Source organism: Podarcis erhardii (assembly GCF_964252035.2).
Source record: "Podarcis erhardii genome assembly, chromosome: 16".
NCBI classification, from domain to species: Eukaryota; Metazoa; Chordata; class Lepidosauria; order Squamata; family Lacertidae; genus Podarcis; species Podarcis erhardii.
Window position 1 is genome coordinate 28,225,654 of NC_138514.1, and position 25,620 is coordinate 28,251,273.

The 25,620-nt window shown below is 41.9% G+C and overlaps 1 protein-coding gene across 7 annotated transcripts in view; it reads left to right on the forward strand.

Moving 5' to 3' along the window:
- The window catches only part of CUX1 (cut like homeobox 1), a 264,972-nt gene that overhangs the window by 40,044 nt on the left and 199,308 nt on the right, over positions 1-25,620 (forward strand). For all 7 annotated transcript variants that reach the window (XM_081843440.1, XM_081843443.1, XM_081843442.1 and 4 more), the window contains exon 2: positions 16,894-17,004. In XM_081843440.1, the coding sequence (XP_081699566.1) occupies positions 16,894-17,004 (111 nt within the window). The remainder of the gene's footprint in view (positions 1-16,893; positions 17,005-25,620) is intronic.

Below are 25,620 nucleotides of genomic sequence, written 5' to 3' on the forward strand. Positions count from 1 at the left end.
GAAGAAGATGCCCCCAGTCCTAGTGGCCTAACTGGCCAAAGATGAACATGAGGCTGGCACCTCACCTTGTGAGGCTGCAGTGGCAGCAGCGGGTGCTGCTGGGCCTGCATGGCGTAAAGGCTCCCCTTCAGCACTGGGCACTCAGCTTCCAGGCAAGCCCTGCACACAGCAAGCACAAGAAAGGCCAGCACAGCGCCCGCCTGCCTGCCTGCCCGGTCTCCCACTTATCTGTCCATTCCCAACAGCAAAGGCTGGTGGACTGGCTGGCTGGGCTTCCTCACCCATTTTTTTCTTTCTCTGAGGCCACCTCAGCATCTGGCAAGCAGCACCCCCTGGCCAGCCCCAGAGGCACCATTTGCCTGGAGGGCTTGTAGCCAGGGCTACTGCAACAAACAGCTGCACAAAACCTTTGGGAGGCAGAGACGCGAGAGGGCATCAGAGGAGGCAGGAAAAGAGAGACAGAGGCTGGTGTAGCCCACGGCACCCTTGGCCATTATTCAAGGCACCCCAGGGTGCCATGGCACATTGGTTGAAAACCACAGCTCTAGGTGAATTTGCTGCAGGAGGGAAAGGCAGTAGTGGTGAAGGATGTTTTTCCAAGGCTGACTCCTTCCTTTTCTAACCAGTTTTCAGGGAGCAAATGTGAAAGTCACATGGAAATGACTTCTGGTTGAAAGATGTCTCTGGAAAGGGTTATTCCAAGCAGCTTAAAGGCAGTGCTGGAGCCGAATGAGAGAGGAAGACGCAGACAGTTTTCTTATCTCTTTTGAAATAAACAAGCAGGGACATGGAGGATGTACTTATAATTTGATGGGCTTCCAATTCCTACAGGTAAAAAAACATGAGACACTGAAGCTTAATTACATTTACAAATGGAGGATGATTAAACAGACAAAATGCAATGATGTTGATCTGTAGTGCCACCTAGGGTAAAAGTTGTACTTCTTGGTGCTCTACGAATGCAAACACCAGCTAACCATTCCAACCAAAACCAACAGCCATCTACAATCACCGTAAGATTCTTAAACTGAAAACTTCCCATTTATCCATGAAAGACCAAGCGCTAAAGCGGAGGCTGCACTGTGGCAAAATGTGGTTCTCTGCCCCTGGAGTCCCTGCAGTGCGGGGTAGAGATTGCAGCCCGAAATGGGCAGGGCAGGTCTTGGCATCAAACTCTGCTTGCGTTGCAGAAATCTGATCATGCCGCATGGCCTCTGGTTTAGTCACCCATAGAATTCATTGCTTGCCTACTTGTCGTAACGCCTGGTGCACATTGCTTCCTGCTATAAGGCCAGGGCAGAGGAAGCATATGTGGAGTCTCTGCTGCCATAGATACATATGCTTGGTACCTTGGTTGCACCACGTGCGTGACATTGGGTTGCTTTATAAAGTTGGCTAATTAGCGTGCATTTGTGCCCTTGTGGAATGTTTTGAGAGTGCTTTGCTTGCACCACTCCAATTGGAGGGTGATGGTGTGTATAGAGTTGTTGGTTGTGATGGGGATGTGTGAGTGAATTGGACTACAGTGCTAGTAACCCGATTTATGATGGGCCAGATCATATTGTGTTCCTGGCTTGAGTCAAGCTCATCTGGGGCGGCATCCTTAAATCCTGCTTAGTGCATATGAGCAGTCTTAGGGTGGCTGTTTCCCCCCTTTTGTGAGTTGCTTTGAACGGGTGGGAAAGCTACATTTAAAGGCTTAAAATGACAGAATGCCATTTGGCTGTCTGGCAAACTGCTGAGTTGGAAGCATTCATTTTGCAAACTGTTGATTCATAGAAATGCATTGCACAGAGATGCATGGCTGGGCTTTTCTGACTGAAGAGTTTAATATTTTGCTAGAGATCTGTTTTGAGAAACAGCACTATTGTATCTCGGGGAATTGTGAGGCTTGTTGTAATACTTGGCAACAAAAACGCTCAGCACATGTTTCTTTTCATCCCCCTTTGATTCACCTCACATTCAGCAGATTCTCACTTGGTGAGTTAGATGAGGTCATCTTTGTCAGGCCATGATGCCCTGGAGCAGCTAGAATTACTTTTTTATTATTATTATTGAGAAGCCACAATTCCACGTTCCTCCCACTGCCCCCTACACCTTTTAAGTATCTTCAACTGAGTAAAATATTTTCCATGTGGGGAAATGCATAGGGAACATGCAAATACAAAAATGTGGTACCCATGAATTAAAGGGGGGGCGGGTTGTGATAGAATTTGACAGTTAATAGAGCTAGTTTATATAATCTGCAGAATCAAGTAGAAAAGCTCCCTGTCTGGTTTGTAAGCCTGTAGGAAGAAGGGGTTGTGTGTTTTAATGTTTGCTCACAATCTGCCCCTGCTCAAAAGGCCACCCCCCTGTATATCAAGAGGAAGGGTCCTAGCTTGGCTTTCTGCCTGATGTGCAGAAGATGCTTTCTTCAGTGGCAGAGAAGCATTTATTGATGCAGCTGCCACTATCCATGTACTAACTAGGAAAGTGATGAGAGACAAATGTTGTGTAATGGTTAGTGTTGGACTAGGACCCACTCAGCTATAAAGCTCACTGGGTTCTTATGAGGATAAAATTGGGGGGGGGGAATTATGTATGTCACCTTGCACTCCTTGGAGGAAAAGCGGGATATAAATGTATATTAATAATAAAAATGATCTCACTTTTTCTAGTTTGATTATTTCTGAGATACAATTTGAAATTATCACTGCTTCTGTAACACTTATTTTAGCAGCATCATGATGTTCAGAATATAGAAGCAACTTTATCTAGTCCTAGACAAAAGAGCATGGTCCTTCTACATTAACTTCTAACAGGGTTACAGTGATGATAAGGTAGACTAGCCATTCTCTTCCTTTGACTTATATCCCACCTTTGAAGAATGAAATTTCATCAGGGATAAAGCGGAATCGAGCAAAAAACACATCAAACTGAAATATATGAACAGTAAAAAGGTAAAGGGACCCTGGACCGATACGACTCTGGAGTTGCGGCGCTCATCTCGCTTTATTGGCAGAGGGAGCTGGCATACAGCTTCCGGGTCATGTGGCCAGCATGACTAAGCTGCTTCTGGCAAACCAGAGCAGTGTATGGAAATGCCGTTTACCTTCCCGCCGGAGTGGTACCTATTTATCTACTTGCACTTAGACACGCTTTCGAACTGCTAGGTTGGCAGAAGCTGGGACCAAGGAATGGGAGCTCACCTCATCGCGGGGATTCAAACTGCCAACCTTCCGATTGGCAAGCCCAAGAGGCTAAGTGGTTTAGACCACAGCTGCACCCACAATATGAGCAGTAGCATAACTTTACTCATAAAAAAGGTCTTCAGAACTCTTCTAAAGATGAGAAAGAAAGAGGACTTGTTGGGAAGAGAATTCTGCAACTGTGGAGCCTCCCTACCAGATCTTTGCTAAAGACAAGCCAGAGGGTGGAGCTTCTGGTGCTGATCATGGGACTTCATACGTGCCTTTCTTTGAGCTCCATTGGGAAAAGGTGGGATATAAGGAGAATAATTGGTGCAAGGGCATGTTACATTAGGTTAGGGTTATGCATTGATGACAACTGTGGCTTTTCTTATGCACCTTTCTTCTGTGACGCCTGTTCATCCCTTCCAGTAACACAGGAGCCTGTCCTCTGTTTTTAGGATGCCTTGGGGCAGATCTGCCTGACAGGCTTAAACTGGTTTAATGGCTTTTCCCTTTTCCACAGCATTCTGGGATCTCTAAAGGGAGCAGGTGGGGAGCAGGGAGCTAAGGATATATTGAGAATGCTTCATGCCTTCACCAAACTACCATTTTCAGGATTCGTTGGGGGAAGAAATGACAGTTCAACTATTATGGAAGTGACATGTTTTTGAATGTAGTTTTGGCTTTGAGCATTGTGGCTCTGCTTTGAGAGCGAAGCTGCTTCCCAGTCATTGTTCATTCTCTCAACATGGGTAATGCACATATCTACATAGATTTTAATCAGTCTTAAGTAGCACTTACTTCCTCTCCATCTCAGTCTCATTAAAACATTTCTTGGCACTGTGATAATTTATACTCTTAATGTTTGAGTAATTAATGCCCATAATAATAGTTTCTGAGGACTGAGTGATGACTATGGTAGGTATTTCAATGTGGAAGGAAGATAATCTGCCCGAAAATGGCAATGCTACTTGCAGCAAGCAGTTACCAAGCTTTTAAATACTGATATTTATAAACTGCAATCATAGTTTCATATTGACATAGTTCATGTATTTAGCTGCTTCCTTAGATGCTGGGAAGAAGGTGCTTATTTATACAAAATAGCTGTATAACTTGTTCTGTTTTATATTGCTCTCGATCCTGCTCTCCTATTTCGGCTGCTCAGTTTTGTTAGAAGAATGCGTTCCCTTCAGCTTGCACACACACTCCTTTTCCTGATTCACATGACGGGACAGAGAAACGTCTGCTTCTGGGCAGTGGCAAACCATAATTTGCCATTTGATCTGGATGAGGCTAACTATAGTTCATGCACATTATGACTTGTGCTTGTGCCAGGATTAAGTTGTGGTTTGGAAGACTTGTTTGAGGGAATACTCTGGTTTGTATAAATCATGGTTTGCCACATTTGGACAAAACAGAAGACTATGGTTTGCCACTAACTAGAAGCAGCATCTCCTTCCACTGTGTGCATGGAGAAAGGGGCAGAGTGAGAGTGTGAGCCAAGGGTTTGAGATATCAGTCATCTGAATGTGACCATTGTCTTCTGAGTCAGAGGTCAGCCTCCACTTTCCTTATGTTAGAAATCAAGTATTTTGTGGTAGGCTCTAGGGAAGTGTCCCCAGAGGGGATGTTTTCTGCCCCAGCAGTGGGTGCTATTAGGGTGCTAATATATGCCATCTTCTGTCTAAGGGGTTATCACCTAGTGCAGAAAAACAAATCGGTGCTTCATTATCCAGAGAAAATATTTTATTAACTTAAAATGAAGAGTTTTGTGGGAAACAATCTTATGGCATAAAATAAGAAGTGTGTGTTTGGAACTAGCGTGATTTGTAAATGACACAGTTACCTATTTCCTCTTTTGTACTAGCAAAAGTTTAAAAAGTGTTGAACTTCTGAAATGGATAACGCTCTACCGGTGGTGAAAAAGACAGCAAGCTCCCATTGGAGAGAGGAGCCCAATTTAGCCAGAGTGTTGATGTCTTTGGCTTTCAGTTTGGATTGGATCTGGCAGTTGCAAAGATTGGTAGCATTATGGAAATGAGATATAGGTACTAAAAAGTGCATCTTGGACAGATAATTTCTATGCAGATAATTTGCCATAAAAATTTATATCACAGTTCTTAAAAACGTCAGAGGTTTACTCTGTCTGGGGAAAAGTGATTTATGTGGTATTAAAACACTTTTTACGTTCCAGTCCTTTAGATTTAATGTTTATTGCCTATAAAAATGAAATCTTCCCATGGATATTCAAAAGTTTTGGTGCTTGTGTGAGTTATATTCTCAACTTAGGAGCTTGAATTGCTGTGGAGAACACAGCAAATAAATGGCAGAATGTTGTTACCTTGGATTCTCCTGCCTAGAAAATCTTGACTTGAAATGTTAAAACTGTTTGGCAGATAGACTATGGCTGACCTTGGGAGTGGGTGACGCAAAGTTAAAATGATCAGCTTTTTCAGGAGATTGTGACATACATACACATCACTTGTAAAGATAATTATTTCTAAGTATAATGCTAGTTGTCATGATGGTTGGTGATGGCAGTGCCATGAGAAGTATACCGCATAAGTTTTTTTTGGGGGGGTGAGGGGGTTATATACATATCTATTTGCTCTGTATACATACTCTATCCCCACCAAGACCTTGACGATTTCCCCTCACAACAGTACAGCTAGAACTGCAAAATAAGATTTTGTCCTTGCTACAAGAGCACTGTTTTGTTTTCCTCCCATAGGATTGAATGGCGACTTTTCCTTGAGTGGAGGAAATTCAAGTAGTACTTGGGGGCACTACTATAATGGAGCTAAATCTGCTTTCTGCCCTTGGTGTGATGGCAGTATTTCGAGTGAGGAGCATTGCAAGCCCTAAATAAGTGCTGTAAACTATCTTGATAGTGTCCCAGAGGGTAGGTTATTTTTTTGAATTTAACAGGGCCCTTTAATGATCACACTCATGCTAGTCTGCATAGTCTCATCCTGAGGTATATCTTAGAAACTGATGCGTGCATATGCCTAATGGTGCTTATAACTTTACTTTCATCATTTTTATTTCACAGACTGGCAGATGCAGACGATGATGTGGGTTGTCTTTCTGTACATATGCCCATTCCCCTTTATACTTAGACTGGATAGGTGGTCTGCAGGAAACCTGACATGCTGCATTCAGAGTTGCCAAACCTTCCCTCTCCTATACAGACTTTTTAATCAGTGTTTGAAATTAGCCAGGCGCCAGGCACATTTTGTGACTGGTTCGGGTCCAGCTGCAACCATGTGGAGATCTCTGGATGCTAGATTGGCGACTGTGGAAAGCACAATATCACTTAGAGAAGGATCTGAAATATTTTCCTTGAAGCTTGAATTAGTTTTATTATGGATTGTTTTGTTTGATGCTGTTGATTTGACTTCGTTAATTTTGTTGAAGCTTTCCCACTTTTTTTTTCCTGGGGAGAAGGTGAGCAATCTTGCTGCAAACATTGCTATGAAAACTTGATGGCATGGCTGCTTCCTGGGAGACCCGAAAGATGATGTGCAATATAAACTGATGTGTAAAGGAGGAGCTGGGAAATGAGAGCAGTTTTCAGTCTCTAAGAGACTGTGTACATGTGTGAGCGAAAACCAAGCATGAAAAGAATAGAAACAATTTGATTCTTCCTTTTAGCCTGGACCCAGAACAAAAGAAAAGCTTGGCAGAGTTCAGTGCAGATGGTTTGAAGGAGCAAGGCAAATGTGAACTTGAATGAGCTTGATTTTGTGTTCTCTTTTGCATTCAACAGAACTAGCGTGGAGCATAACTTGATGTGATGTTTTAAAATGTGTCGCCTTGATTCATGAAGAATATTTTACATTTAGGTGTTCTTCTTTGGCAAGACAAGGATCTCTTTAGTATGGGACTTATTCACACCTTTACTATAAATACTGCCCATGCCTCTTCAGATGATGTTCAGCTGGATTAAGAAATTGACATGTAGCTGTTATATTGGACAGGTTCAAAATCAATGAGAGATGGTATTTCCCCTTTTTTCTAATCAGTCAAGTGATAGACAGTATGTGTGTTTGGGGAAATGTGAAGAATGCTGAAATAAGCATTACTTGTGATGCCCACATGCACTTTCACACATCAGTCTTCCTTTGCTTCTGGTGGTACTCCTTATCTATTCTGCATCTTTCTTTTTCAAAAGGCTCTGACTTTGTCAGACAAGCCTGACTCCTCCCAATTAATTTTTGAGTTATAATTGTCAGCAGTGCAACTTGAAGTAAGCACATACACCCATACATTCTAGCCAGAAACATGTACTCAGAATTGACAAGAGTTTGGTTACTCCATTAAATATGTATTTATTGCCATATTTCATTTTGGGAGATACACCCTGCCATTCATTTCTAAACCCAATTCAAGCTTTAAATGTTCTGATTTTCAACTTGTTTTCCTCTCTTTGGCTCTGTGGTAGCCAGCTCCCAGTCACCCTGGGTCTGATGCCCTTCGAGGGGAGGGTGTTCCTGGTTAACAGAGTGTTTCCCCCTGCTCAGCCATACCCTTCTCCCTTAATTTGCCACCACTGGATATAATTTCTCTGCAAGGCTGCTTCTTTATCAGTCAGCATAATAACCTTCCTAAAGTCTCCTGAAGGCTCCCAAGGTAGCATAGGTTTTGACTTCCAGGCTTGAGGATGTTGAAATAAGTTTTTGAAACAAGTTCTAAAATTTACAAAGAGAAACATATGCATAAGTTACAGAAAACCAGTATATTCTCCTTTGGAGCAGAATGACAAAACAAAGTAAATTAAAATGCAATCCACTATCCCTGGGCTTCTACAATCCCTAACTCACCAGGTTCTCAGAAGAATCATCTCTTGAGTAGCAACCTTTGCTTATCATGCTGAGCCCTACCCTGAACTGCTCACCTCCCGGCTGCCCATCTGTCTATATAACTTCCCTTTGTCCATCATATATTCTTCCCATAGGCTCCAAGATCAAGGAGGTTGGGAGCTTTTAATTTTCTTGCCCCCAGACAAGAGATGTGTCATTCCTAACATCCAGAATGAAGGGCCTTGATATTTGAGCCTCAGGGCAATTGCTAGCTTTCTCAGTTAACCTTGTAATCCCCAATGAACAAACAGGTGTTTTTTTTTTATTTACACACACACACACACACACACACACACACACACACACACACTATACATCTCATCATATGCAGCAATCCATACAAGTATCCCAGGGAGATAAAGTCCAATTTCTTTACAGGCCTACCAGTATTTTTCCTCATGGATCCTTTACTTGCATGGTTTTAATGTTAAAGTACATTTTTTTTTTAAATGAAACTAATTGTGTTTTATTAATGCTGAAGACAGCTTTGAAGATTCCAGGAAAAAAAAGGTGGACATGAGTCTAACAAATAATATATAAAGATTTCAGGAAAGCACATATTTAAAGTTGCAAAGTGTGCCCTAGTACGGCTGCGATGAGCATCTGCAGATTGGGGAACAGGCTCCCCATGCACACTCAGCAGACAAACTGCACTCTGAGGCTTAATGCTTGCCTTGAAGCCAGCAAGGGGTGCTCAGAAAGCTAGCTTGATGTGTGTGCTTTGGAAGAGGAAAATTCCCTCCCCTGTTTGGTTAGCGCCCCTAGTCAAGAATTCACAAACTGTACCAGGGTATGCTGATGTGATGTGAAAGAAGTATGTGTCACAAGAAATAAAAATTTAAATAGGGTCTTGTGGAACCAAAGTACCCACCCACAGAGGAGGCTACCTTTCACATCTCTACACTAATCAAGGCTTGGACCAAATATCCTTCCAGTCAGGTGATATTCCCTAGACAGTGTCTCACACACAGAAACATTGAGGATGAGCTCTTCTGTATGCAAGGATATTTTCCTTTTATACACCGCAAACAAATCCATTTGGGGAGGTCCTGTCCTAGCGAAGTGTTCTTCTGTTGAACAAGGCCTATTTGAAGCCACAGATCTGATGCTAGGAGCTAAATCTGATGCAAAAACCTATTAAAATAAAGATGTTGCTTAGCTCTGGCTGTGCAGAGTTGTTCACACAACCTTTAACCCAGAACCTAGAAGCATGTGTGAGTTTTTCGTGGCAAACTGACCCTTGGGAGTTGCAGCATTTTCTGAGAACATGACCCCACGGTGCCCTGAGGAGCTGCAGGGAAAAAGAGCCCTTTGTGGAAAGACGGCTTGCCCCTACTCCTCCTGCCACAGTCCAGCCCTCTGCATATGGTAGGTGACTGCATCTGGTAGGAAGAATTATTCCGCCAGGGAGGGGGAGGGATGAAGTCATCTGTTCCATCAGCTTGTAAAACCGAACTAATTAACAGACAATCAGCATTGATTGAGACAGCTGCATGCTCTGGGGAGCAATTGGAAACACACACACACCCCAGCTTTGCAAAGCCGTTGTTTTGCTGCTCTTAAGACAAGGCACTGAATTTATGTCTTTGGGGTTGCTAGAGCTGGAACAAGAACTGGAAATTATTCCTGTCCTGAGAGTTCACACACTAAATGAAAGATAGAAGCAATGTAAACAGGTGCTGGAATGCCCCCCAGAGTGATAAGACGTCAGTGTGGGTTGTCCTTTAATGTTGGTAATGTAGTTGGTCCCATATGAATAAATTACTGGATTTGTCAATGGACATATCAATAATGTTTTAGGTAGCAATTTCAGTATGTAAAAGTGTCCCGTTTCTTGGCAATTTCCTCCACAGGTTGTTGTTATAACCTCTTGTTTTCAGATGAGGAATTCATTTTGAGAGACTTTTGACAAAAGCATCAAGTTGAATTAAACTGATTTGGGCCATTGGGCCATTTACTTCAGTGTTGCCTACTGTACTGTGCATCAGTCTTTGGGGCAGAGAGAAAGGCCTTTCTCAGTTCTGCTAATTGAGATCATGGCTACCCAATATGCTAATATGATGTAAAGCTCATTGGACTGGCGGGGATCCTGATTCAAACTCTCTTGGCCATGCAGCTCGCTAGGTGGTTTTGAGCCAGTTTCTCTTTCAACCTAGTTTGTCTTACAGGGTTGTTTTAAGGAGAAAATGAGGAGTGGAATTGCATACACTGCCTTGAGCTCCTTGGGGGAAAGCTGAGATATAAATGTGATTTAGGCATATAACCCATCAAGAGCCATGCAAATATTTTGGCAAAAATAATGTTGCAGGGGAGGGACAGGCCCTGACAGCTTCAGGTTGGACTGAGAAACACCCTTGTCTTGAAACACTGTTTGTCAGTGCAGCCCAACACAGGAAAATCAACATGGTGACCACCAGATGCTTTAGGAATACCACTTCCATCTGTCTCTTCCAGCATGACCAGTGATCAGGAATGATGGGAGCTGTAGTCCAAAACATCTGGAGGGCACCAGGTTGGTAAATGCTGGTATGTTTTTCTGCCTCTGGTGGAAGAGTGGACTAAAATGCAACAAGCTGTAAAAGGATAGCCCCTGATTCTTGTGTTTGTGCACAAGCGGAGCCGTAGCAAGTTCTCTCCTTGCCCCCGTTTGCCATCAGAGCCAACCCTTCCAAAGTTAAAAATAAAAACTCGATGTGTGGATATGACAACCTCCAGGATGACAGACAGGGTAAGGTAGCTGGGGGGGGGGGGGTTTCTTGCCTTTTGTAATGGCAAATGAAATCTTAAAAAGCATAAAAGATTTAAGTCTAATTTTAGTATGATTCCAGTAGAAATAGATATGTCTCATTAATCATATTTATGTTTTTGCTCGGTATTAATGCTCCTGCTGCAAACATTAAATTAACCTTATGTAGTTGTTTGGTGCACTGTTTGAAAAGATGAAACTAATGAAATCTGTACTTGTAGAAGTCTTGGGAGCAGCTGCTTGGCAGCTGTGCGCTTTAGTAGTATCTCTCTGAAGCTCCTGCTTCTGGATCTTTTAAAAATTTCTTCCATTTTGTCGTGGCAGCGGCATTAGATCTAGACAGAATGTGACCATCGTCTCAGATAAGTACAAAAAAAGTATTGACCAGGAAAGAAGTCTGCAGCTTAGTAGTAGTAGTAGTAGGCAGTCCCCAATATCCTGTATACATAAATATCCTGCCTTTTTATAATCATGAAACTCAACAGTTACCTGACAGGTACTGTGTAGAGGTTGTGGTTTCAGGTGCCTTTAAACCAAGGGTGAGGAACCTGTGGCCCTCCAGATGTTGCTGGGCTAAGCCCCCATAAGCTCTGACATTTAGTAGTAGTAGTAGTAGTAGTAGTAGTAGTAGTAGTAGTCGTCCATCTGACTGGGTTGCCCCAGCCACTTTGGTCAGCTTCCAACAGATTATAAAACACAATAGAACATAAAACATTAAAAACTTCCCTATATGGGGCTGCCTTATATTTTTAGGGGAGAAAAAAGTCTCAAGGGAGGGAGGTGAACCTCAAGTGATTTGAGGTTTGTGTATTCAGGTAGACTTCAGATGATCTTACAGTGATCATAACATTTGGGCAGGTTTGCGTGGGAGAATGTGATTCTTTGAATGCCTGGGTCCAAGCCAAAGTCAGGGTAATTGAGGAGCAAAAGTCTTACCTTCATCTCCTCAGAGTCTTGGCAGACAAACTCATTTGGGGAGATACTTCTATGCAAGCCCCACTGCAGTGATTCTAAACCATGCAGAATTGTGCTTAAATGCCCTTTCTGTTGAACATTTCCCCAAATGCCACAAGTGCAGGAAAATCTTAGTGGCTATAGCTTAGTTTCAGCCAAGAAACTAGATCCTTTCTTCACTTTGATGTTAATGCTTGATAGACATGAATAATCAGATACTTTGATTTGCTGATCTGTCTGTCTCCACCTTTACTGTCCCGAAAAGCCACTGTCTAGGCAAGCTGCTTGATCTTGCCTCATATAGATCACCTCTGACTGTTGCTCATGTTTCTGATTTCCTGTGTGAGTCTTGATGTTAGCGGTGGATATTTTCAACAACTGGCTCAAGGTATCTTGGGCAGCTAACAGGAATCAGGGTTGTGCCTGCCCCCCTTCTAGACCCACTTGATAGAAATGTGCTGTTCTCAAATGTTTCATAGGTCCCACGTACGTAACATACCCTTTAGAAATTTGCAGTTTGTCTTGTTTTATTTCAGTGTGTTTGTTATCTCTTTCTGCCTTTTTGTTTGAAAATAATTATTGCCTTGCACATATACTAGTTTTCTTCCTGATTAGCCCTCCTTTGGGGGGGGTATATTTTGAGCTCTTGCTTTTTAAACAGATTGCTAATATTCTTTTAAAGGCCTTCTGCTTAGCTGTTAGACACATTGGTTTCTGTTATGTGTACACACACACACACACACACTTTTTGGGCTCTTTACTCTGAAATGCATCCAAGGCTGGTTTGTCCAACTGTTAAGGATTTCCTTCTTTTTTATAGTGTTTCCCCATATGTTACAGAATTTCATCAAAGTCTGTTGACATTCTGCCTTACTTCCCCCTATATTCAGCACTGCGAACCAGGAAGCCAACCACACTGAGCCTAATAGGGTTTACTCTCAAGTAACTGTATACAGAAATGGAGCCTTAGGCTGTCAAAATAAAATGAATTTAAAAGGTGGGCACATCTTCTTTTATGGTGAGAGGAATATTTTAAATTTGAATCTCTGTAATCCTGGGACGGAAAGTATGTTATCCCCTGAGGCACCTTGTTATACAGCTGGCAGGGTTTTGATAGCTTCCAGGGCCTCTCTTTCTTTCTTTTTTCCCATTGCTCCAGCACTCATGTGGTGATAAAAAAAAGCTAAATATTGGAAAAACTAGAAAACGTATGAAATATATCAATTGCATTGCATTATTGGGAGGATTTGAATCAAGTTGTTCTAATCAGGAATGAGATTACAGAACACAAGATAAACATCCACTGACCTTTGATTGGCATCTGTGTGGTTCATAAATTGATAAATCATGCTAATTACATGTAGCTAAAGTAGGATACTGTCACTTGGAGTATGTCTTACATGTGCCCCCTTGTTTCTGGATGAGCAGCCCATGTGTGCTAGTTTCCCTTGAGTGGGTTTGAATCAGATCAAGGGAAGTAATAGCATCACTCTATTCTGTGTCCAGTTTGGGTGTCACAATTTAAGAAGGGTGTTGATAAGCTGGAACATGTGCAGAGGAGGGCGATCAAGATGCTTAAGGGTCTGGAAACCAAGACTTCTTAGGAGCAGTTGAAGGAGCTGGGTATGTTTAGCTTGGAAAAGAGGAGACTGAGAGGAGATATGATAGCCGTCTTCAAACATCTCTAGGGCTGTCACATGGAAGAGGGAGCAAGCTTGTTTTCTCCTGCTCTAGAGCGTAGGACTTGAACCAATGGATTTAAGTTACAAGGAAGGAGATTTTATTAAATGTCAAGAACTTTCTGACAGTAAGAGCTGTTTGGCAGTGGAACAGACTCCCTCGGATGGTGGCAGACCCTCCTTTACCAGAGGTTTTTAAGTAGATGTTAGATGGCCATCTGAGGGCAAGAGCTGTTCAACAGTGAAATGGACTCTCTTGGGAGATTGTGGACTCCCCTTCATTGGAGGTTTTCAATCAGAGGTTGGATGGTCATCTGTCATGGGTGCTTTAGTTGAGATTCCTGCATTGCAGTGGTTGGACTCATGACCCTTGGGGCTCCCTTCCAACTCTGTGATTCTATGAATGTCTGGGAACCATATGATTCCCATGTTGTAAACATTTATCTTGTGCACACATAGCTGTGTCAGGAGGCAGTTAGGTGTAGGTTCTGACCACATAGCTAAGCTCAACATTATGACATCACCACTTCTCTTGGTTTCCAAGAGGATTCAGAGGGGCGAGAAGATTGTTAAAACCACAAGAATCCTGATTGACTAAGTGTTTGATGGAGCCAGTGGCATTGATATTTTTTCCCCTGTAACCCTCCAAAAGTTAAGAATGCCATTCATATGTCAGTTTCTCTTAGAACAACTATATCCATTGAATTGGAACCAGATACAAGTGCTCCAAGTGTCCAGAAAATGTTATGTTGGTCTGTCTCTGCTATTTTAAACACTCAACCCCCCACCCTCACCGATTGTTTTTTCTTCCAAGTGATAGAGATGTTGTTTGTTGAGTTATTACGTAACCAAAATCTGTGCAGTAGGCATGGGGGCAACCTAATAATAATAATAATAATAATAATAATAATAATAATAATAATTGTTTGTTTGTTTGTTTGTTTATACCCCGCCCATCTGGCTGGGTTTCCCCAGCTACTCTGGGTGGCTTCCAACAAAATATTAAAACACAATAGTCTATTAAACATTAAAAGCTTCCCTAAACAGGGCTGCCTTCAGATGCACCCAAGATTTGCAAAAGTACAGAAACCCTTTAGGAACAAGCCCAAAATGACTCCAAAAATATATTATCAATCTGGTCACAGAATGCTAAATGATACTTGCATCATTTTCATTTCAGAAAATTGTAGCAATGTGGACAATGTATGTGTAACTGAGAGACAAATTTCTAAGCAGCATTTAAGAGACTGGCAGTGGGATGTGGGCTCATATGTGCCTTCTCTGGAGCAACACCCCCCCCCAAAAAAAAACTTGAATGTGGTTAATGGGCACATCAGCTATGGCTACAGACAACCAGGTTCCTTGCGTAACCAGGTCTATTAATAAGGTTTTGAAGTTGGTTCAGGATGCTGGGCATTCATAATGTTATTGCAGATGTATCCCACAGCTACTTAATGACTGCAGGGGGTTGGGGTGCAGATTTGCTCCGAGAAAGGGAAGAAAGTACACAATCCCATATAAATTATGTCTGCTTCAGCCAGCAGGTGAAGAGGAGGAGGGATTGCCAAAGAGTGTCTGAACTTGTTGGTTAAGGTCAGCTGTCAGAGACATGCCTTCTCCTTCTCAGGCATTCCCACTCTCTTTGACTGAAAAGGGGAAAGCTTTGAAGGCGCCACTCCGCCGCACACAAACAACATTTTGTTGCGAGGGAAGGGGCTCTCTTTTGTTCTGACTCACTAGTGAGCTGTTTTTCTCACTTCTCATGAACATCAGATTTGGAATGAAAGGAAATCGATTAAAGGTAAAGACAAATCTAGAGGCAAATCCTCCCACAAGGTACATAACACAACTTCTATTGACTTCATGGGAATGTGGTGCATATACTTGAATTTAGTGCTTAAATAAAATGGACAGAGATATGGGGGAAACATGGTAGTGCGACGCAGCAATGGATCTCAGCACAGCTGGGGCATTTCTGCCAATACACATCCCCTGCTATTTAGAGTGTGCAAAAAGTAAGGGAATCTCTTGGGTAGAGGTGGAAGATACGGTGAGGTGACTAGTGCATAGCAACATTGCAGAGTGACACAGTTCCTGGACTCGTTTTTGTCGTGCATGAAACCAGCAAACATGGAACAAGACAGTGGATGAATTAATCAGAGAATTTGATCAGCTGCCATCCATTGATCTTACGGCCAAACACTTTTAAACTAAGCAAGTTGCAGAATCGTCTTTTCCTTGGCAAGCTGCTGTCTGGTTTTGTGATCTGGAGTTCATGGGCTGGCTTGGTGGTGGTGCTTTCAAGAATCTCAAGTCTTTGCTAGTCCTACTTGCTGGGAGAGCCGTCACAAGGCAGAATACATAGTGCTGGGCTAGATACAACCAACTTTGTATTCAGCATGTATTCATGGGATGTATGAAGTATTCTAAAAAGAAAGGTGCTGGGGCTGAAACTCCCAAGAAACTGGAGTCTATGGCTCAAAATCTTTCTCCGCCCTCCACCCCTCAGTCATGGATCCTCAGACATCACTTCCTTGTTAACAAGCTTTACTGGTGATATAAAAACCATAGCAGTTAAATTTTGATATGTGATGTTTGGCCAGCTGTGGCTTTGAGAAGGAGCTAGCTTTTCAGATGAAGCACTGAAATTGGTTTTGTTGTGAAAAGCTGTATAGATGTAGCTACTTAAGAGGACAGGACGTAGGTACTTAAGAGGACAGGACGTTGTTGTTGTTGTTGTTGTTGTTGTTGTTGTTGTTACAGGGTGTGTCCAGCTTGTTTTCTACACTCTTGTAGTGGAGATATTATAAGGACCAGAAGATAGGCCTTCTCTACCCCATTGTACACCAGCCTGTTGCTCTCTTGATGTTTTGGAATACAACTCCCATCAGCTTTAGGATATCAGGCTGGCAAAGGCTGGGCCTAGTGGAATTGCCCCTGTTGTGGGTTTGGTTAAATTAGTTCATAAGAAAGGGAAAGCAACTCTGTGTCTTCTTGATTAGCTAAAAGGGAAGAAGTTGGCCAAAAGGGTCAAGTTCAGCAGAACAAGTTCCTATACAAATAAAATCCACATCTATTGTGTCTTGTCTCTAGAACCTGAAAACCCTGAAAGGTCAAAGAATGTATTAGTTGTGATATTCAGTAGTTATTCACAATGTCAAAAGTCATGCCAAAAAGGTAGATCTAATGCAATACTAGTGGAGGCATGCAGCCTTAAATTATCTTGCCTTACCCAAGGAAATAGGGGAATGTCATTTATGCAAGTTTGTATTGACCTGTGACTTCATGGAGAAGCTTGTAATAACTTTGCATGAGAGGTGGCAAGGAAAGAATGGTTCAGTTAAGGGATTTAAAACAATGAGGTCTATTTACTTTCACCACCTGAGTTTTCAAATTTCATCTTTTTTTGGGGGGGGGGAGGGGGTGAGAGAATCCAGGCATGGTTAAAATTATGGTCCCTCTTTCTTTTTCATTGATAGAGGGAGCTTGATGCCACAGCGACAGTGTTGGCAAACCGCCAAGATGAAAGTGAACAATCAAGAAAGAAGCTTATTGAACAAAGCCGTGAGTTCAAGAAAAACACTCCAGAGGTAAGCTGTGATGTTAATTCCTCAAATCTATACTTCCCAGAATATTAACAGACCCACAATTTTTTCCCCATTGAAACAAAGTTGTGTGTCTTGTACTTTCAGATTATTCATTGGAACTCATATTTTAAGCTTGGGGTATATATAACTCTGTGTGTGTGTGTGTGTGTGTGTGTGTGTGTGTGTTTCTGACTTGACTAGCAGCAGTCTAAACTATAACACTGCCTTTATTCACATTGTGGAATCAGCATGCATATGAGAGAGAAAAAAATTCTACTGCTTTTATGTTCCTGTAGAAAACATCCATAAAATTAATTAATAATATAATGTCACTCAAACTGAGCAGATTCAAAATTGTAATGACTTTTTTGTTGTACCTAGGAAAATAATAATATATTAATAGACAGCTCTTTGGGCATGTTAAAAGTAGCTTTTCTGTTATATGCATAATATTTAATGTTAGGGACATGTTTGCTATAGAGTTGTTGTATCTAAAAGCATATATTTATTAAAGCTTTGACTTGGTTTGAAAGTATAATTTAAAGTACAATAAGTGTGCTTTATTGACACACACCCCTCACCGCAACATAATTTCAGTTGACATGCCTTTGGCTATTGGAAAAAGCTCTGATATATTTATACAGCATATAAAATTAACATGGCATTTTAAAAGTTGCACTTACTAAATAATAGGTTAAATAAACATGCTAAAACAGATCTCAATCAATTTAGAATGTCAGAAAAATTCAAATAAAATTTGTCCAGAAAATTCACACCAATGAAATCACACAAGAGTTGGCAGGGGGCATTGCCCCACTCCACCCCCTTTTGGCCATATTTACCTTGCTTTCTGCATCCATTTGAAGTTAACTATTTCATCATTGGCTGCTGTTAAGAATCCATTAAGGCAGTGCTTAATGCTCTGGGGATGTTTTCACTCCGTTAATGTAAGTAATGATTATGTGCTATGTAGGTTAACAAACCATAGTGAATTCATCCATCAGCTGCAGCATTTCATAAAGTGATTTTTACTAAGGCCCTGTGACCTATTGAAAATGTGGAATATCTATGGCATGGTAAAAGTAACTCCTCTTGTTAGCTTTATTGCATCAGGTAAGATTACAATCTTTTCTGTATGGGCAGAAGGCACATTTGAAAGGTTCTTCCATGTAGTGGTGTTGAGATTGCAAAGATCAGCAAGTATAGAATGGGAAGTGTTTTGCTATCTTGGTTGAGTAAATGTGTTGTGCAAGCATGAGCATAGCCCACCGTTTTTCATTTTGGTACCTTTCAGAAAGTAGCTGAGCTGCAGCTCAGTGGAAGAGCATGTATTTTGCACATTGAAGGTCCTTGGTTCACTTTCCTGCATTTGCACTTCAACAAAACTTGCGTGGCGGGCTAGAGATATCCCTGTCTTGAATCCCTGGATAGCTGCTGCTAGTGAGGGTTGCTAATGCCGGACTAGACAGACCAGTGTCAGAATTCATGTGTTCCAAAGTCTGTTTGCCTAGCAAAGTGCTTGATTTTCAAGATGTAAATTCTGAAATTCCTTGACTTTAAAAATATTACTTTCTGGCTGCTGTTCTGAGTTGTGAGATGGACCACTTGATTTAACTGAGAGAATTGTAGAAGACAGCTTTGGTGACGAGGAGAAGAGTAAGGCACTTTAGTACTGGGAGTGGGGGGAATACTAAAATAAAAGAGTCTCTAACAGTGGCTAATTTGTGGCTTTCAAGGTATTGTCAGACTACAGCTTCTATTATCTCTGACCTTTGGCTGTACTGATTGTGACTGATGAGAGTTAGAGACCCAACAGCACTCAAAGGGCCACAGTCCCACCCCCTACCCCCCACTGCCCTAACACAATAGCAAAAACCAAACCAACTGTTTTGATACCATAATTCACAGCTAGTGAATTTGCGGTGAACTTTCACAATGATGACAGAGACAATGTCATCTAGACAAAGTTGGATGCAATGAGATAGAAGAAAGTATTTATATTTATCCTATACTTTTTGAGTGTTTGTGTTACACAGATCTGTTGTTTGGCACATGGAACAAATATTGATTTGTGTAGCTGAAGCTATTACAAAAACACAAACTATGTAAAGAGATTGCATGTAATGTGCCCACATGAGATTAAACAAAAAAACCTTTGTATATTACAGCTTCTGTCTGTTGTTCCTTAAATGAGCCTGCTGCGTGTTAGGATTCAGAAGGCCCAAAATAATAAAGTTGCACACATTTTGTGTTGTTGTTTTGGTGTGGAGTTGTTTGCAAATAATGTAATGGAGAACCTATTTGCTCTCTCTGCAAAGGGGTTTCACCCTTTTGACTTAACGAGTTTTGTTATTAATCTATATACCATATTATACACACTTCTTTTAAGAGCTAAACATTGAAGTGGGGCCAATTAAAGAATCAGAAGAGACCTGTCTCAGCTGCAGCATGCTTGATAATGTAGTTACTTCATGCAAAGACTGAGGACGCAACTCAGGCAGCAAGAACCGACAGGGCCATCTTGTGCTCCCTCAGGTGATTACAGGCACCAGTGGGTAGCAGCTCTCATTGCCACAGCCAGGGAAGGTATCAGAAGAACTGCTTAGGCCAACAGAAGCATTCACAAGGCCTGACACTTTGCTGTTGCCGAAACGGATGGCACTGCGAACTTTGGGTGTTCCAAACTAAATGTGAGTTCCTTGTCAAACTGAACTCGTGAACCACTGAGATGAATTATATTTCTAAGATTTTTATCCTGTTCCTTTATGGAACCAATTTAAACATAGTTAATGCATTTACAACATAATTCTGTGCATGTTTTCTCAGAAGAAAGCCTACTGTGTTCAATGGAGTTTCCTCCTTTGTAAGAAACGTTACCAGTGAGTTATGCCTCTTCCTCAAAGTAGATTATCTTAACTGCTGTATATAATGTTTCGATGAAAGTGAACCATTCCCTAAAAAGAATTTCTCTTTGCCTTTTACTCTAGCACACGAGAGTCAGCATATACTAGTAGGGCTTTAAAGCATGTATCTAAAGTGAAATAAAGGAAAATAGTGACATTAATTTTTTAAAATAGGCAGACTATGTGTAGGTTCTAGGGATGCGGGTGACGCTGTGGTCTAAACCACTGAGCCTAGGGCCTGCCAATCAGAAGGTCGCCGGTTCGAATCCCCGCGACGTGGTGAGCTCCCATTGCTTAGTCCCAGTTCCTGCCAACCTAGCAGTTCGAAAGCAAGTCAAAGTGCAAGTAGATAAATAGGTACCGCTCCGGCAGGAAGGTAAACGGTGTTTCCATGCGCTGCTCTGGTTTCTCCAGAAGCAGCTTAGTCATTCTGGCCACATGACCCGGAAAAACTGTCTGCAGACAAACGTCGGCTCCCTCGGCTAGTAAAGTGAGATGAGCACTGCAACCCGAGAGTCGTTTGCGACCGGACTTAACTGTCAGGGGTCCTTTACCTTTTTATGTGTAGGTTCTACTCTTGTTTCCAACAAGCAGGATGGAGTCCTAGCCATTTGACCATTTGTTTGTTTGTTTACTTAAATATTTATAGATCATACCTTTCTTTTAAAAAAAAAACCCAGAAAAGCAGTATACAGAATACATTAACTTTAATAGAACAAGTAAAAACTGGTTGGAAGAAACTGAGTTAATGAAAACTTGCATTCCTGTTTGCATATGCTTGAAGTTACAGTATATGCAGACTGGGAGGAGCTTTGCTATACTGCTAGATTTGCACCAGGGGAAATTATTTCCCAGTTTTGGCACTACTGTGAAGGTTAGTATCAATTCCTTGAATTGTCGGGGGTGGCGGATAGTAAACTTAAGTGAAATAGGACCCAAGCCCTATGGCCCAGTCAGCGGGCCCCATTCAGAAGCCTGGTGGGCCACATGTTGGAATTATAAATTAAATTACAGCGTGGTACACATGCACGAATGGAGGTAGGTTGCTGGTCTACCAGTCAGTAAAACTCCTCATTTCAAAATGTTTATTGATGTAAATGGTGTTGGCAACAAACATGGCCTTCAAGACAGTCCATTGGGCTATTTTATAGAGCCTACAAAGCTGTAGCCAAGTCTCTTTAATATCCTGGTTTATCCTGCTTGAATCTTGATGGCACACAATGGGTGGGGAGAGAGGAAAGGCGTTTCAGACAAGGTCATGACAGAGCTTTAATTTTTTTCAGCTGCCTTGTTGATTTCTATGCAGCAGACAGACAGTGACAGTCAGTGTTGGAGTATCTGGGTGAACTCCTTAGGATTGTTTCCCTCTCACATTTTTCCATGTCTTGTCACAGGTTTAGTAGTTTAAGCATCTCTCAGCTTTTAGCTTTCCACATACTGCTGTCCAGGATGCTCAAAGAACTTTCTCAGACTCCGTTGCAAATAAACTGGTATTTAGAAGAACCCTAGAGCAGAGCCTCACTCTTCTGAACTGTCAGTGGCAGTTACAACTCTGCAGTGTCTGCAGACTGGGCTCTTAGGATGTTCCAGAGATCAGAGAGACTCGATTAAGTATGTTCTTTTTGTAGCTCTTTTAGCAAAATCAAATCTTTTCTTCTGGGCTGCATGCTTTCCAACTGCAGAGAGATCAGGTGCCCTCAGGAACAGAATCTGCCTTACCAGCCACCTTCTGAGACTTTGCATGGGACCAGCTGCCATAGCAGCAGGAATGCAACATCTCCTAAGACTAAGCCCCTTCTGCAGAAATATTGCATATTTTTTACACCAGTGATTTGTTTCTGTGCTTCGGCTTATTTTTACTACAGTATTTTGGAGATGGATGCATTGTAATATGTGAAGCGGGTGCAGGTATTACTACCACTGAAGTTAGGAAAAAAGTTTTCTAAATCTTTAAATTCAAAGATTTATTCAGCCGATCCTCCCCTCCCTCTGGGTCTTATTACATTATCTTGGAAAACATCTGGTGCCATATGTCTGTGTTCCGGCTAATGTAGCATAGTTTGGGAGCAACAGCCAGAGGCTACATCCCTCAACAACTTGACGCAGAAGTTTGATACTGATTGCTACCAAAATGTATGTCTTGGTTGAAAAGACCCTGTGAAAGGAACTTCCAGTGACTTGGCCCCAGTTTTCTTCGAACTTCTTTTTGGCAGGTTTGTGTGAGGAATGCTTCAGGTTACTTCATTATGCATTCAGAATATTTAAGTTCATGTGTTGTGAAATGGCTTGTATATGAATTGCTTCAGCTGACAGGAATCTTGTTTCACTTCCAAATTGGTAATGTGAATTATATGGATATCTTGTGCCATCTCAATATGTCTCTAGGGAGCATGCAAAAATGCCCCAGTCACTTCTAGAATAACCAGCCCACTACCAGTTTAACTAGTCAGTAACTAAAGCACAACTGAACACTTTGATCAGTATTCCTTTGTGCGCCCCACTAAAATGAATGGGAGTTAGTCAATAATACGAGCAGATTATAATGTTGAAAGCACATGTAATGGAACAAACATGCTCAGTCTCCACTTGTGCTGGGAAACCCCCTCCCACAATACCACTGCTTTTTACCCTGTTTTAGATTAATTTTGCTTGGCCTTATTCCTAGTTAACCCAAATTTAGGGGGTGCTCCAAAACTGAGTTTTGGAACCCAAGCCCTGAACTTCATGTGAGCTTTTGTTAACATAAGCTATATCAAATGTGTGGGATTTGTTCACAAGAGGGAAAGGTCTGGATGGGGAGGGAGTGTGCTGTCCCATGACCCATCCCTGATTCTTTAACCCTTATTAAAGAGGGTCAGCTATTGCTGCATTTGTGCTGGGAGAATACTAGCTCCCTGTGAAACTGGCTGCAAAACTGAAGCGACTCCCTCCTTCATGTGCTCCCTTTTATATATCTGTTGAGAAAAAGCAGCTAGATTTTGAGCAAGCTCGGGAGAGAGCTTTGTTGCATTGTTAAAGCAATGGGCCCTCTGGGGAGTTAGTCTCTCATTGTAAATAAGCAGTGAATGCTCGGAGGTAAAATTTATGAGTTAACCTTGCTGTGAGAGTTTGAGTACAACTGACAAAAGGTGATATTTCTGGACAAGGCCTCAGTAGGACTGTACATTAGGTTCTGTTACATAATGGTGATATCATGCATTTGAATTTTCTGCAGTTAGTCACTTTAATAAAATAGTTAATTATAGGGTGTTCTGGCCATTTTAGGATTAAGACTGTCTGAAACATATACTGTGTTAAAATCAGGAGGTGGGGGGAAGAGGCTTTAATTAAAAACAGCCATTTTGTTTTGCCAGCTGTGCAGCTTCTTACAGGTCCTGCAGCTCATCATCTAAGCATCCCTTATTAATGTTTGAGAACGTGGTTGATCTTGATAATTTAGAATCTCCTCAAGTCACTCAGGAGCTCGAATTGACCACATAATTGCTAGTAGAAATATTTATTTTATAAATGGCTTTTAGCGGCTTTGTTCTGCATGCCCAGGAACTCATCAGAAGTGAGAGTTTGGAGGGTTAATGTGGATCAAAAAGCTAAAGGCATTTTTTATTTGTTCAAGCCTAGAACTGGGAGTATCGAAGGGAGAAACTGAGTTGGCTCCCGCTCAGTTTTGCAGTGCAATTCCACTGTAGCCACAAATAGTGTCTGAAGATGTTGGCTTCAAAAAATTAGCCATTTGCAGCTGCACCTGTTTAAAAGTCTGATTGGATGCAAGATTTAGGCCCTCTCTACACTATATTGCATTTAAAGCAGTATCATGCTACTTAAACTGTCATGGCCTCCCCCAAAGAATCCTAGTTTGTTAACATTGCTGAGAAGTGTTAAAACCTGGGCAGTATGTATGGAGGTACCCAGATGACAAGACCCCCCCCCCCTCGGTCTCGCTGATGTGGTCCTAAGCAAAGCAGCAAAGCAACTCTGTCTGACACTTTTCAGCACCCTTAACAAACTGACTCACCTGAAACCATGGAAGGGAGGGGGAGTTTTTCTGAGGGCGTGTAATGGTTGCTATTTGAAACTCCGAAGCTTTTTAGCCATTGGAGTGAAAGATGTCCCCATTCTGAAAACAAGGGGGCTCAGCTTCAAGAGGTTTTGTGAACTTAACACTAGTATGTCCAAATCCCCATTAGCCATGGAATGTGCTGACCTGCAGCTCTTGGCAATGGTCAGATGATTGTGCTAAAATGGATTGGGGAATATGTCCTTATAATTGTGAGTGGGGTCCGTGTGTCATGGTATTAGATGTTAGGGGTTTAACATCACTTCAGAAGCCTGGGTGATCCCCCTATCTGCCATTGCTGCTAATGATGTCTGAACGGACTCTGCCTGAAGTGACCTCTGCTCCCTTTCTGACTATTTTCCTTTGGGCAAAAGTGGACCTTGGAAGTTTGATTGCCGGCCTCATGGCCATTTCCTCTATCCGGCCTGCATATGTGCTCAGTGGTGAGGCATGGAAGTGAGAGAGTGGGCTTTTACTGCCCATCGGACATCTGTTTTCTAGACTCTGATGGTCAAATCCAGTTGGAATCTGAAATCGCACAGCAGAGCCTTTGAGCATAACCAGCAGTAGGTGTGCTCTGAGCATAAACAGCTTCTAACTGGCCTGGAAAAAGAGAATCTTGCACGCTGACAGAAAACTGAATAAATGAACTCTCAAACAGAGCACCTTAACACTTACAGAGTTGTGATGGCCCCCTGCTGACCCCCAAACTCTCTCCTAAGTAAATGGAAATTTTGAACCATGGGGAAGTTTTCTCCCGAAAAGCATATGATCTCACTCCCAGGGTCCTAGAACTGCCTAAGAGGCATCTGGTTAATTACACCATGGACTCTCTTTTTTTGGCTTTCCGAGTTTGCCCTAAAATATTTTGTGTGAGGTGGCAGTGATTTATTTCAATTGCTGTTTATTTCATTAGACTCTTCCCCCCACCCCGTGTTGTATGATAGCCAAATCAGATATTTTCTTCTGAAGCAATATACAGTGTTTTAAATATATTGCAAAACATGAACAAAGTGTCTATGATTGCCTTTTCTCTATGATATGGAGATAGACTTAGGTTTAAGGATTGGAATTAATTTTATGTGGTTTTATTTTTTAAAACACACACACAGAGAGAGATCAACTGCATTTTAATAGAATTGGGAGTGCTCTATCCCACCCTTGTAAAAAAACCAGACAGGACCTGGGTTGTCTGTCTAGTGTTTCGAATAATTCAGTGCCAGCATCTAACCTTTAGGTGACACCTATAAAAGACGACACAAACATGTATCAAATTCCTAGGCACTAGCTTCAATTCTTTTGTACTTTTGGGCCTGTGTTTGTTACAACTCTGGGCATATCCCAGCTAACACTAATCACAAAGTGCCTATACACATAGGAAGACTTCTTTTTTGTCCCATAGTTTTGCATTACAAACCATGCAGTTTAAAGTCCATATTCAACCATGTAATTTCATGGTTCCTGGGATTTTTTGTAAGCAGGGGTTATGTTCAGACATCTCTTTGCGCCCTTGTGTGTGTGGCAAGACTGGAAAGGAGCATAGAGTTCAGGCTTTTCTCACCTGCCCTTCCTTCCTTTTGAAACAGGTCGAGGGATATCACAAGTAACCACAGGATGTCCTGTGTCATGCTCTTGCTTTTCTGTGAGAGAGGAGCAGCCCCC